Consider the following 13,545-nt stretch of genomic DNA (forward strand, 5'->3'; position numbering starts at 1 on the left):
CGGGCCAGATCTAATAGTATTAGAAATTATCCTGCGGGCCGAAATTAAATCCCCCACGGTTTGATTGGCCCCCGGGCCTTGAGTTTGACACATGTGCCCTAGTGTCTTCTGATAAAGCTGTAGTGCTCAAACAGTCTATCCTGAAGAATCTGAAGTAAAAAGGACTGAGCTGTAGTTGTACCATGTGCGGCCTTTGCATGTTTTTATGTTTAATGTAACTCAGCCTGATGGGACTACTTCATGAATCTGATATCTTAATAAGCAACCTCTGTGTCCTCAAACTCACATATACACATGTTACATTCATACATACATACAGTTTTAAACATTTTCTTTAAGTTAAATTAATTGTATGTATTTATATGTTTTATTGAAGGAAAGATAAAGATTTTAAATAATAAACATATTTATTGTTATTTTAATTATTATTAATATAATTTGTTGTTATATATCTTATTTTAAACCTAACATGACATTTATTCCATACTGAAAAAGAAACTGAATTAAAAAACCATTATAATAGTTAAATAAATACATGGTAGAATAATCTATTAAAATGTATCAAAATAAATAAACTGAAGTGACATTTCATAAGAGTAATACATACTAAACACTTGAATAATATGGCTCTGCTCTTCAGGGGAAAGTATTCGAAGCTAATTAAAGTACTCTATCAAGCACTGACATTTCATTTTAATCAGTTATATTAATACATATCAATATTATTTGCATGTATGTAAACAACACCTAACACATGCTTACATTATGCACCGTCTCTGCTTTGATTTTCCATGGCCTTCAGGTGGAGAGGAAACCTAAGAAACATGTGGCGGAGAGTTTGAGGAGTTTGACTACAGCGACCTGTATGAGGACCGCTCTGTTTCCACGGCGACAGCGGGTCCTAATGACACCGAGTACGAGGTGAGGCTCTGAGCACAAACTTTTTCTAGTCTCTATAATTTCCTCTTGTCTTTTTCTGACCCTCATTTATCTGTCTCTGCGGACGCTTTCGCCGGACAGATCGTGGAGTACGAAGACTACGACAACACACGGAATATGAACAGGTGAACGAGTACGAGTACGAAGACGAATACGACGACCGCTACGGACACGCCGAGAGGGAGCGGGAGTATTCTCTTAACACACGGGTACCGACTACAACTATCACACACTTAGAGTTTGTGCAGTTACGCATCATTTCATCCTGTGTAGAGACATCATTGTTAATACGTCTTTATTCGTCTCCTCTCGTCAGAATTTACCAGAGAAAGGAGAGAAAGAGAGCCAAGCTTTCTGGGAGCGGTGAGAAAAACACACAATGGCATAAAACACACAAACACCACCACACAGGCGAGACATTGTGCCCAACATCGTGTGCAGGTTGACCAGATATTTCCTGATTTAAGATAAAAGAAAAATCTAAAGTTTTGCAAGAAATTAGTTTAAACCTCCAAATGTTCTAAGTTTTTGAAAGAGGTTTGGGTACAGCCGGACCGAAAAATGATATGACGATATACATACCATCAATAATAACGAGTTTTCCACTTTACTACCCTCTTAATATTGTATAACAATATTTTACAATGTTAAAGTTTAACGATCAGGATATGTTATTATTACTTGTTTTATGAGTTTTGCATTAATGGTGTTTTCTGTTTTTTTATTTGCGAATTAAACATTGAAATGTTTATATTACCTATTCATTGATGTCTTTTATTTCAGGGCATATACACGCTGCACCTTTGGTCTACCGCTGTACTGTCTTGTTGTCTATTTGTTCTAATCTTATTTTTGCTCTAGAAGAATTTCCCTTTTGGGATAATAAAGTATACGACAATTTCCTAATTGTTTTTATAGAGAATTTAAGGAAGGGATTCATTTCATATGCATTTAAATTCCACTGTCTTATCAGTCCTGTTAGCCTCTCATATATGAGTATCTCCCTCCTTCTGTCTGGATCTAACACCTTAACCAAACAACACTGTGAAATGTCTTCAGGGGACGCAGATCACAGGATCCTCCGGGCCTCCAGGACCAGAGGTGAGTGAATCCTGCATCACATGAACCGTTTGAACACATGTTTCTAAGTATTCAGGTAAAACACCCGTGTAGCATGGGAGAGTCAGATGCAACTGCAGTGACTTTAGAGTGGAAGATTGCTATTAAATATATAATAATTAAGATAAGATTCGATGGACTTTAATGATCCCAAAGTGGGAAAACAGCAGCAGATTACCAAGTCGTTGCACCCAAGTGAAAAATAAAATTGAAATAAAGATAAGCAGTTAATATATACCTAGTAGAAAATGTATAAAGTTTACACAAAACAGTATAAAAGACTAATATACTGCTAATACAAATACAATCGTAGGATATCATGGTACATATACAAGTGCGCAAAGTTGAAAGCAGTTTTTTTATTTAACACTTTAATGCAGGAGGTTCGACTATATAAATATATTCAATTAAATCTCACGTCTTCTTTTTATGTTTTTTTCTCTCTGTGCAGGGAGAGACCGGGCCCTTAGGAGTCACAGGATCAGTGGGACCTCGAGGAGACGCTGGAGAGCTGGTGAGGACTGTTCGCTGTGTGTGTGTGTGTGTGTGTGTGTGTGTGTGTGAGTCCCAGTCCTGTTCCCCTTGACGTTCCCTCTCCTCTGTCTCCTCTCAGGGCCCTTCAGGGCGGCCAGGCCTTAACGGAGCCGATGGGATCCCCGGTCCCCCAGGAAACATCATGCTCATACCGGTAACAGCAGAAGCTCGTCTGCTCAGCCCGAGGCCTCGCAGCTAAGATATTTGGTCCTGTTAACCCATACCGTAGCCTCGGAACAAATCAGTCTGAACGTCATTACTGAGAAATGTGCTGCCTCGGGATGGTTACATCACCTGGCTCTCACTCAACTCCGCAGAACCCATATGAAACAAATATGCTATATAGGTGTCGATTAAATGTTTAAATTGTTTGCTTTAATGTGCAGCTCGATATGTTTGTTTGGTCCAATTGTGTCAAATCATACAGCTAGTAAGATCCTCCATTAGAATTATTTTGTTCTTTGAAGGTGATATTTAATTCACATCATTTTCATACTTTGATATTGTTCAGGGACTTTTTTCTGTCTTATATAAAAGTGTTATGCATGCTGTAAGTTATTCAAATGTTTCCTTTAGTTTTAACTGTCTGCACCACATACAGGCAACATAGCAATGCTACATATCGGCCACTAGGTGGAGTATTGAGTTTGTGGGTGGTGTGTGTGTGTGTGTGTGTGGTGGTGTGTGTGTGTGTGTTGTGGTGTGTGTGTGTGTGTGTGGTGTGTGTGTGTGTGTGTGTGTGTGTGTGTGTGTTGTGTGTGTGTGTGGTGGTGTGTGTGTGTGTGTGTGTGTGTGTGTGTGGTGTGGTGTGGTGTGTGTGTGGTGTGTGTTTGTGTGGTGTGTGTGTGTGTGGTGTGTGTTGTGTGTTGTGTGTGTTGTGTGTGTGTGTGTGTGTGTGTGTGTGTGTGGGGGAGATCCTAAGATGGGAAACAGGGGTATCTGCGCAGGGAGGCTCAGGCTCAGGCCATTTTGCAGCAGACCAAGGGTACAACATTTTTTGAAATATTCCCGTTACGTCTTGAAAACACACACCGAGAGCTGATGTGGAACTACAGTTTGTGTGGTCTGACATTTACTTCCTCCTATTCTTCTAGCTGGCTATGAAGGGACCTCCAGGGCCACTCGGCCTCAGGGGAAGACCTGGACCACTGGTTAGTGATTTATGTCCGCGAGAGACTTTCTCCATAAATCAGATGATGTGAAAGCTCTTGGTGAAGGATGGATAATTGGTTTGAGAATAGACAGCAGAATTAATTTTTACATGATTATGTATAAAGGGATGTCGTTTAATCATACTACTACGACAAGTCAATTTACACGTTTTTAAAGATAACGTAATGTAATTAAACACTTCTTTGCCGTGGCTAGACGGAAGTCCTTCTTTATTAATGGTGGTGATTGCAAAATACTTTTGAACTTACTTCCTAAAATAAGAGCCACAATGTAAGTTAAGAAACCCCCTCAAAGCAGACGGAGTGCAGATGGAAACAAAGGAAAAAGCCAATAAAATGGATATATGTTGAGTTACAGGAAATGAAAGTGACTGAAGCTGAGGATTTCAATATTAGGAAGACTCGTACAGTTCATGCACACACACACACACACACACCACACACAACACAACACACACACACACACACACACACCCCCCGTTCTGCAGACAATGGATCCCTTTTTTTCTTCACTTCTTCAGGGTGGACCAGGTGCCTCGGGGCTGAAGGGTGCCAGTGGAGATTCTGGGCCAAAGGTGAGTTAGCCTGTTGTCATAGCAACACACTCAGCACCTCACTGCTCTTGTGACACACTTGAATTCATTTGAGATCCGTCTCATCCGCTGTCTTCCCTTTTCCTCCTCCCTAGGGTTCCTCACGGACCTGCCCAGGTATCACCGGTCTGAACGGACGGTCAGGGAAAAGGGTGAGGCTGGGAATGGAGTCTTTCTTATTATTATAATCACGATAATCAACCTAAACATTTAAAGAGCACCTTTTCAAATACGAATTGATTTACAACTAAGTACTGTGCAAAAAAAAACAAGCAACACAACAAAGGAATACGTAAGTAACATGTAATAAGATAACACAAAGTAAAAGTGACAGCTAGTTGAGGCAATGCTGAATAAAATAAGTTCTCAATTGCTTTTCTCTCGTTATCCTTGTGTAGAGAATACATTGTATTGTTGGGTATAAATAAAGGCTAAACTGCCACATTTTGAACCAACAAAGAATTAATCATTTAAGACGGCTCTAAACCACTTCACGCTTTGTAAACAAATCCATCCCAAAAGAAACTGGCAGCAGAGTTTTTCATTATTGAAGTTTATCAATGCATTGTTTTGGAAAACCGATGAAAAGAAAATTCAGTATTCTTGACATGAACACATTTTAGAAGATATTTTACGATCAGAGCAGCAATATCTCTTAAATTCATTTATATATAAATATATGAATCCATATTTTTTTCATTGTTGTAGCCCAATATGAGAAATCACACATTTGCCTCAGGGTGCTTCACAAAAAGTAAATATACAACACCAGTGAAATGAAGGAGTCATTTTAGGGAAAGCAGATTGAGAGGCATTAAAATACATAAATAAAAATGATATTAAAGTATAACAAATATAAATACACCAAAGACAATTCAAATCCCAGATGTGGATGAAGGAGGATTTTAAAGGTACACAAAATAAAAGTACAGCTACTGATCCAGACGCAGACATTAAACATGGCAATCTGCAATAATACTGTATATAAATATAAGAAAGATATATTGTCCTTCTACAGAGTGGTGATCTAACAGTCTCAGTAGCTCTTTTTACAGTCTCTAAGCTAAGATTCTACCTTGTCTAACGTGTGTTCATCAGGGGCAAGAGGGTACAGACGGCGGTCGAGGTGCGATCGGAGAGACCGGATCAAAGGTAAAGAAGACCTGATGTCACGCTGTTCACTTACCGCTCTGTCTTTTTAAATATGAACTAACATGTCTGTTTCTCTCAGGGGGACAGAGGGTTCGATGGCTTACCAGGTCTCCCTGGAAACCAAGGACATAAGGTAAGTTACCTGTCTGAATAAGTGATCAGCAGACAATGCATAACACACATAATATCAACTTCTGTGTGTGGTGTGTGTGTGTGTGTGTGTGTGTGTGTGTGTGTGGTGTGTGTGTGTGTGTGTGTGTGGTGTGTGTGTGTGTGTGTGTGTGTGTGATGTGTTTGTGTGTGTGTGTGTGTGTGTGTGTGGTGTGTGTGTGTGTGTGTGTGTGTGTGTGTGTGTGTGTAGTGGTGTGTGTGTGTGTGTGTGTGTGTTGTGTGTGTGTGTGTGTGTATGTGTGTGTTGTGTGTGTTTCTCAGGGCGACCAGGGGAAAGCCAGGTCTTGTAGGTTCTTCTGGAGAGTCTGGGAGAAAAAGGTGAGAGGTTGTGTGTTTGTGTGTATTCATCTTTATGCAGGTTTGTGTTAGGACAAGATGTATTCAGTGTTGTGTTTTCTCTCAGGGCTCCGAGGGGCCGCATGGGCCAAGAGGACAACCCGGAGATCCTGTAAAGTCAAAATGAAAAAAAAACACAATGTACTGTATATGATAAAATTGCTCATTTAAAATCCACTACAATGAATTGTGCCATTAGTCCAGAAACACACACACACACACACACACACACACACACACACACACACACACACACACCACACACACACACACACACACACACACACACACACACACACACACACACACACACACACACACACACACACTGTGTATTTATGCATATGGAGACCCTACTCAATCCAAGGCATTTCTTACCACCACACAAAATAGGTATTTTTCCTCTTACTTGAAGTGCTATTTATTCAGAAAAAGGGACATTGCTTTTGAGCCCTTCAATCTTTCTTGGGCGCTTTGAGGACCTCAAACAAAGTACCATCTAGTTCCATTTAAATTGAGTCAACATTCAATATATCTCAAACACAGTGGCGAACCGTCAGGGGCCTTCAAGGGTATTCAGAGAATACCCTGGAACCCTCAGATAAAAACAACAAAAAATCGATTTAATTATATAAATAAAATGTATATAAAATGAATAAATGAGAATCGTATCCGTGTTGTTGATCTGTAATATTACAGTGTTACGTTGATTTGTTTGGTCCTTCTCGGACCATGCACTACGCATTTCAGTGGTTTTGTGTTAGAAAAGAAAGCAACCAATCAGATCTGTTTCTGGGTCTCTGGGTAGAATATCCTTCACAAGGTATTCTACATCCTTGATCGAATGCCCTGGCCGTTGCGCTGAATGAGAGCGTACGTTTGGACTGACAGTTTGATCAACCAATCATATATTGATTTGTAGCCAATGGGCGTGTTCTTTCAGAGTTTCCCTCGGTTCCAGGGTATTCTAGAAGGCTCCGCTAGTTTAACTGGCTCGAGACAGAGGAATCTAGAATGCGACGAAGCAATTCATTGCCGTTTTATTGTTTTTAACGTTGAAAATGGCAAGTGCAACAGGTGTAGATGATGTTGTTGCGGAGTTGTTGTGAGTACCCTTTTCAAGACGACAATTCAGTGAAAAGACGGACATTATAATGCCGCGGAGGGGAGGGGGGGGGGGGGTGTGTGGTGTCCTACAGAAGGTCCAGTTGTGATGGCCACGGTTCGCCACTGCTCAAACACTCTGCAACTGACATTGATAAATAGCACTATATTTAAAATCAGATGTAAAACTCTTCTTTAAAACTACATGCACAACCTCAACTTCTTCTATATCTAAACATTGAAGGAAATAGTTTGATGTATAAGAAACAAAAATATCTTTCTTGAGTTGATGAGAATATTGTTTACACTCAAAGTCCGTACAGTAAGAACAATAAAAACACAATTACATTTCTGTTAAATGAAGCCCCTGCCACACACCCAATACACATACTGTAGATGTCCATGCTCTGTGCTTGAGAGCTTATGTTCTTCTCTTACGGCCCGTCCACACAGCTTCAAACGCTTCTGCCCATGTCACTTTGAATGGGGTGACGTCACACTTTGCCGAACTGCATTGTGGAGCGTCGCTTCGCTTTGCTCGCATTGCTCGCTTCAAAAGTAGAGCAATGTTCTACTTTTGAAGCTTCGACGGAAGCGTCAGCCAATCAAATCATATGCCAGTACAAGCTCTAGCCAATCAAACTGCGTGCTTGTGTGTCCGGGGCGGGAGATTCATGTGATTGGATGTTGGTCGATCTTCAGACACGCCCACCGGCAAGCTTCAACGCACGCCACCGTGTGGACGCTGCATTAAGATCACATTTTTAAAAAGGTCCTCTCAAACATAGAAGTCTGAAGGCACACACACTCCATAACATATTAACTTAAGTGTAACTGTGATTTGTTTCCAGGGCTCCAGAGGTCTGAACGGCCCCAGAGGTCGTGCTGGTCCCCAAGGTCAACCTGTGAGTGAGACATTTCCTTTTTATTCACACATCCCACCTCTGCACACACACACACACACACACACACACCACACACACACACACACACACACACACACACACACACACACACACACACACACACACACACACACACACAATGCTGTTACAAACACATTAATCTCTACCCTTTACAGATAAAAAGACCCAAGAAACCCATCATTATCCTGCTATGACTCCTCTGTGTTTACTCCTGCAGGGCTTTCCCCACCACCAACATAACATCTGACTGTGGTTTGATGATAGCACAAGATCATGTATAATCATCATGTCAACTGTGGTTTTCCATCTGTTAACATCATGTTATATAATCCTTATCTCATCTGATAAAAAGTCCCTGTTCCAAATACAACATTCTTCTAATTTACATCTGTAGAAACACGAGTTAGCACTTGTATGCATCTGATAACACACAGGAACGCATTTTTATACTTGAATAAAATACATATTTGTGCTCGATGCTGATTCATTTAACATTAAGTGCCTTAAGCAAGGAGGTGGTGTAGCTTAAACCATCGGGGAGGCTCATCATTTTTACTTTCATTTAGTTATTGTCCGAGGACGCTCACGTTACAAGCCTCAAGAAACACACATCTGTTCAATGCAGCCTATTTTTGACATGAAAAAGCAATTTAATAAGAAAACAGGGTACATTCTTACATTAACCAATACAGAGGAATTCTTACTTGCAGTAAATAGTTGACTGATCGTAATCTTCTTTTAAAAAAAACATACAATTTCCTCCAGTCTCACATTATTTTGGAATAGAAAGTGCTTTTTACTCAAAAGCCCAGAATCATGAACTCTTCCTTCTCTCCTCACAGGGCATTCGAGGGATTGACGGGGGTCAGGGTTCAAAGGGAAACATAGTGAGTATATTATGTGTAGAAGCAACACATTTCTGATAAGAAATGACTTCCCGTGACATCATTTCCTGTTTGTAACAGGGAGCCGCCGGAGAGGTCGGAGCTAACGGACAGCAAGGCAACCCTGGCATTCTGGTACGAAGAGACAACAACAATAACTCCGTTCATACAGAGATATTAATGATGCATTCAGAGTGCCAAGTCCTTGATTAGAAATGTTCTCACCTTCATGCTGTGTTGAAATATTTTGTGTACACATTTATCATTTAATTATACAAAAGAAAAATGATAATAATGGCTTAGTTTTTTAAACGTTTGGAAACATACAACAAATGTCTAAATGTGTTTTCATTCATTTCATCTCTAGTATGAACTGAACTGATTGTATCTCTGTGTTGTTATTCTCTTATTGTCTTTATTTTATTACATACTGATATGCACCTATCTGTCTGAAGTAAAGGCAAGGCCAGTTTATTTGTACAGCACTTTGCAACAACAGGGCAAATCAACGCGACAACAGAAACACATTATACAATCAAATGTTATTGCATCTGAAAACAGTCATTTCCAAATTGAAAAAAAAGCTCAACTAGAATAAGACTAAGAATAAGGTTTTAAATTCAATAACAACAAGTTACAGTGAAGTTGATTTAATTGTCTTCAGTTTTGATTTAAAAGACATGATAGTTATTCATGACCTGCAGGTTTCTGAACTTTTGTTCCGGATATAAGGAGCATAATAACTGAACGCTGTCGTTTAATTTTGAATATCAGCAGGACAGTAAATGTATTAATTGACTAATGCTCCATCTCTCCTGCAGGGTTTTCCTGGTCCTCAGGGGTTAGTAGGGCTGCCAGGAGAGAAGGTAAGACACTGTTCCTCAGAGTTGTTTCCCTTTAGGGAGAAGGAGTCTTGATTGACGGGCTGATCTTTGCTTTACAGGGACCTCAAGGGAAGAAAGGGACGCAGGGCTTAGCTGGAAACGACGGGCCCTCTGTGAGTACTCAGATTCAGATTCAGATTCAACTTTATTGTCATTACATAGTACATGTACTAGTGACGAAATGTAAGTTTAGGCATCTGACCAGAAGTGCAAAATAGCAGTGCAGGAGTCTACATAATGAGAATAATTATACATGGAATTTTTATAAATAGAATAATTATAAATAGGCTATAAACAGATGAATATATACAGTGTAAACGGCATTGACAGTAAAATATATAACCAGGTGGGTGGTGGGTATGGGCTTGAGTCTATCAGCGGGCAGAGTTCAGCAGGGTAACAGCCCTGGGGAAGAAGCTGACCCTGAACCTGCTGGTCTTGGACCGGAGGCTCCTGAGGCGCATGTTTGTACTCATGTTAGAGCCATAGGAGGACTCTTATTGATACAGTACATTCCTCTGTCCTTAATCCTATCCCTAAAATCACAACGACAGATATTAACATGTCCTCTTGTCAACAGGGTCACCCCGGAAGAGAAGGGACTCCAGGGGAAAAAGGACTGCCGGTAAGTCTGTCAGAAACATGTTGTGCTACTGTAGTTACAGATAACTAGAGAGATATAAGGTGTGAGTTCAAGAGAAGCTGGGAGGAGGATTATCTTATTTATTTAACAAATTAATAGCTAACTGTTTCCCACTGTTTCCAGTCTTTTTGCCAACAGATTGCTGGTTGTACCCTTATATTCAATCATTTCATCTAACTCCATATGTTCTTTTGTAGGGTCCTTTAGGAGTGCAGGGACCCATTGGTTACCCCGGACAACGAGGAGTCAAGGTAGGAAATGCAAAAGTGAAATATTCTTGTTTTGTTTAATAAAATAAAAAACGGACTCTTTGACAATTATCTGGCTTTAAAATAACCTAATGGATTTCATAGTCTCTTAGTGTTTGAAGAAATCTGATGTCACCCTTTTGATTAAATCAAATCAATAGTGTTTTTGTCCATCTTAATATGAGGCTGTATTTTATTTTAGAAAAACTAATTTCCACAAAATCTCTTAGGATTAAACATAATATGATTTTCATTGCCAAAAGTCAGATATAATGTTGAATAATAATTTTTGATATGCTCGCCACCTCTTGAAGATTTTACAAACAGCTGGCTAATCGATCATTAGTCATCATTTCATGTGTGTGTTGACTTCCCGTTTGTTCTGTCTGTCCTGTTTGACAGGGAGCAGATGGAATCCGAGGATTAAAAGGAAGCAAAGGAGAAAAGGTGAGGAAGACAGAAAGGAGTTGCAGTCTGCGTCCATTCAGGGTGTTTTATTGACCAAACAACACATTTCCCCTACAAACCAACCACAGTATACATGCTGATTTTTCACTTCCAGCTCTGACTCTCTGTCTCTGTCTCCTGATTCCTTCTGTCCGCAGGGGGAAGATGGTTTCCCAGGATCCAAAGGGGAGTATGGCACAAAGGGGGACGCTGGAGACAACGGAGTCCTAGGAGGCCGAGGAGAAGACGGACCCGAGGGGCCCAAAGGAACGACGGGGACTCTGGGAGAATTCGGACAATCGGGTACCTCTGGAGAGAAGGTACAGAGAACATTTACCGTCACATTGGTTTGTTTGAGAAGTTCCCAAACGTGTCATAAAAAAGTGTACAGGACGAGGTATTAGTCACATATACTTGAATAAAATACATATTTGTGCTCGATGCCGATTCATTTAACATAGCTTAAACCATCGGGGAGGCTCATCATTTTTACTTTCATTTAGTCATTGTCCCAGGACGCTTTCGTAACAAGCCTCAGGAAACACAAATCTGTTAAATGCAGCCAATTTTTTCTTTTCTTTAGATATGAAAATAAAGTATTATTAGGAAAACAGGGTACATTCTTACATAAACCAATACAGAGGAATTCATACTTGCAGTAAAAAGTCGGCTGATCGCAATGTTTCTTTAAAAAACCTACCATTTCCACCAGACTTTTGTTAGAGAAAGCCTCATATGCTTTTACTCAAAAGCCCCAAATCATGAACTCTTCCCTTCTCTCCTCACAAAAAGTGTACAGGACGAGGTATTAGTCACATTGTGAATCTTCTTTTTTAGGGTAAACTGGGAGTTCCTGGACTTCCAGGATATCCAGGGCGACTGGGGCCGAAGGTAAGATACAAAATAAATAAAAGAATGCCAAATGATTGTGTTAGGAAAATATCACTCGTCACCGGCTTGAGCTTCAATATCAGAATCCATGTATTTATTATCCTCTCAAGAATGGAAGTAGTCATCACACACAGAGCATTTGGTATATAGTGTCCTTCACATGCTGATATACAAGAGAGGGAGTTACACAGTCACAAGATGGAGGAATACCGGTTCAAAGCAGTATTCTATGTTTAGTTCAGATTAGCTAAGACCCACGTCAGAAATGATAATGCTTGTCATATGTCTACCTCTCTAGAGGCTGAATCATCATGTTAATTGTTGTCACATAGGCTATCATATGCTAAATCAGTCCTGACGCACTTCTAGGTAATCATACATCCTGTTATGTACACAGCTACGTAGGGCCTTTGTTATCATGAGTACTCTGATATTGGAAGAGTACATTCAGTATTTTCCCAACAGATTGTTTCTGTTATATAGAAGCAACAGAAATAATGTAGTAAATGTAATCCTCATACAAACTATAAGTGTGTGTGTCTTCCTCTCCAGGGCTCTGATGGATTCCCTGGTTCAATTGGAACTGCAGGGGAGAAAGGGAAGAAAGTAAGTAGCGGCTTTAAATCGGGATGATACGTTGTCAGGAAATTACATTTCTTTCATTAATGTCTTGTCATTTGTGCTGTAACACAGGGTCCCGCAGGACAACAGGGAGGCGCAGGCCAGAGGGGTCCCAACGTAAGTGCTGTGTCCAAAACACACATTAAATACACTTGGAAAATAAGGCCAATTTAAAAAGCGATTGCAGTGATAATCTCCAAACATAGCAAAGTCTTAAACATTAGTCATTAGTCACAAGGGCAAAAATAAATCTCTCTTGGGAGGAATGAAACCCTCTTTAATGGTCACACATGCAGAGCACACAGTGACATTTGTTCTCTGCTTTTAACCCATCCTAGTACTAGGAGCAGTGGGCAGCTATTGTACAGCGCCCGGGGAGCAATGGGAGTGAGGGGGGGAAGGGGGTTGTCCGGTGCCTTGCTCAAGGGCACCATGGCAGGGCAGGAGGTGAACTGGGACCTCTCCAAGTAGCAGTCCACACTCCATATTTAGGTCTGGTCGGGGACTTGAACCGGCGACCCTACGAGCCCCTACTGACTGAGCCACTGCCGGATCTAGCTCTTCAGAAAATGTTAATAATGTTATTTTAAAACCAGGTGAGTCGGATGCATTGAAAAAAGTGAGGTGACACCTTTTCCTAGCTGACCTCTTTCAATATCGTTTTTACTCCACTTGTAGAGGGTCACTTTCATTAATATTTCTGAAAAGCTGAAACCTTCTTCCTGCACATATTGTGAGCTACGTTGCACTTACACTGTCCTGGCTCTTCAAATATAAACACCTTGTTAAAACATGTATTTAGCATTCAACTTCTGCCACTATGAGGCTTTGACTGTGTACTAAAGACTTGCGTGGTGTTGCACCTTGAAGCAATGATGAAT

General features: G+C 40.5%; 1 protein-coding gene and 1 long non-coding RNA gene across 2 annotated transcripts in view; both read left to right on the forward strand.

Annotated features, from left to right (window-relative positions):
* The window catches only part of LOC117555331 (collagen alpha-1(V) chain-like), a 64,546-nt gene that overhangs the window by 24,311 nt on the left and 26,690 nt on the right, over nucleotides 1-13,545 (forward strand). The window contains 23 exon segments of the mRNA XM_034230193.1: nucleotides 803-921; nucleotides 1,021-1,039; nucleotides 1,999-2,040; nucleotides 2,510-2,572; nucleotides 2,672-2,746; nucleotides 3,687-3,743; nucleotides 4,286-4,339; nucleotides 4,453-4,509; nucleotides 5,456-5,509; nucleotides 5,589-5,642; nucleotides 6,084-6,128; nucleotides 7,972-8,025; nucleotides 8,889-8,933; nucleotides 9,012-9,065; nucleotides 9,752-9,796; nucleotides 9,874-9,927; nucleotides 10,395-10,439; nucleotides 10,655-10,708; nucleotides 11,108-11,152; nucleotides 11,311-11,472; nucleotides 11,990-12,043; nucleotides 12,596-12,649; nucleotides 12,737-12,781. Of these exon segments, the coding sequence (XP_034086084.1) occupies nucleotides 803-921; nucleotides 1,021-1,039; nucleotides 1,999-2,040; nucleotides 2,510-2,572; nucleotides 2,672-2,746; nucleotides 3,687-3,743; nucleotides 4,286-4,339; nucleotides 4,453-4,509; nucleotides 5,456-5,509; nucleotides 5,589-5,642; nucleotides 6,084-6,128; nucleotides 7,972-8,025; nucleotides 8,889-8,933; nucleotides 9,012-9,065; nucleotides 9,752-9,796; nucleotides 9,874-9,927; nucleotides 10,395-10,439; nucleotides 10,655-10,708; nucleotides 11,108-11,152; nucleotides 11,311-11,472; nucleotides 11,990-12,043; nucleotides 12,596-12,649; nucleotides 12,737-12,781 (1,350 nt within the window).
* Nucleotides 4,453-5,643, forward strand: LOC117555336. The gene is made up of 3 exons (XR_004570386.1): nucleotides 4,453-4,509; nucleotides 5,456-5,509; nucleotides 5,589-5,643. It is a non-coding gene; the product is annotated as an uncharacterized LOC117555336 (long non-coding RNA).

The sequence above is a fragment of the Gymnodraco acuticeps genome, unplaced genomic scaffold (assembly GCF_902827175.1).
Source record: "Gymnodraco acuticeps unplaced genomic scaffold, fGymAcu1.1, whole genome shotgun sequence".
Taxonomy (NCBI): Eukaryota; Metazoa; Chordata; class Actinopteri; order Perciformes; family Bathydraconidae; genus Gymnodraco; species Gymnodraco acuticeps.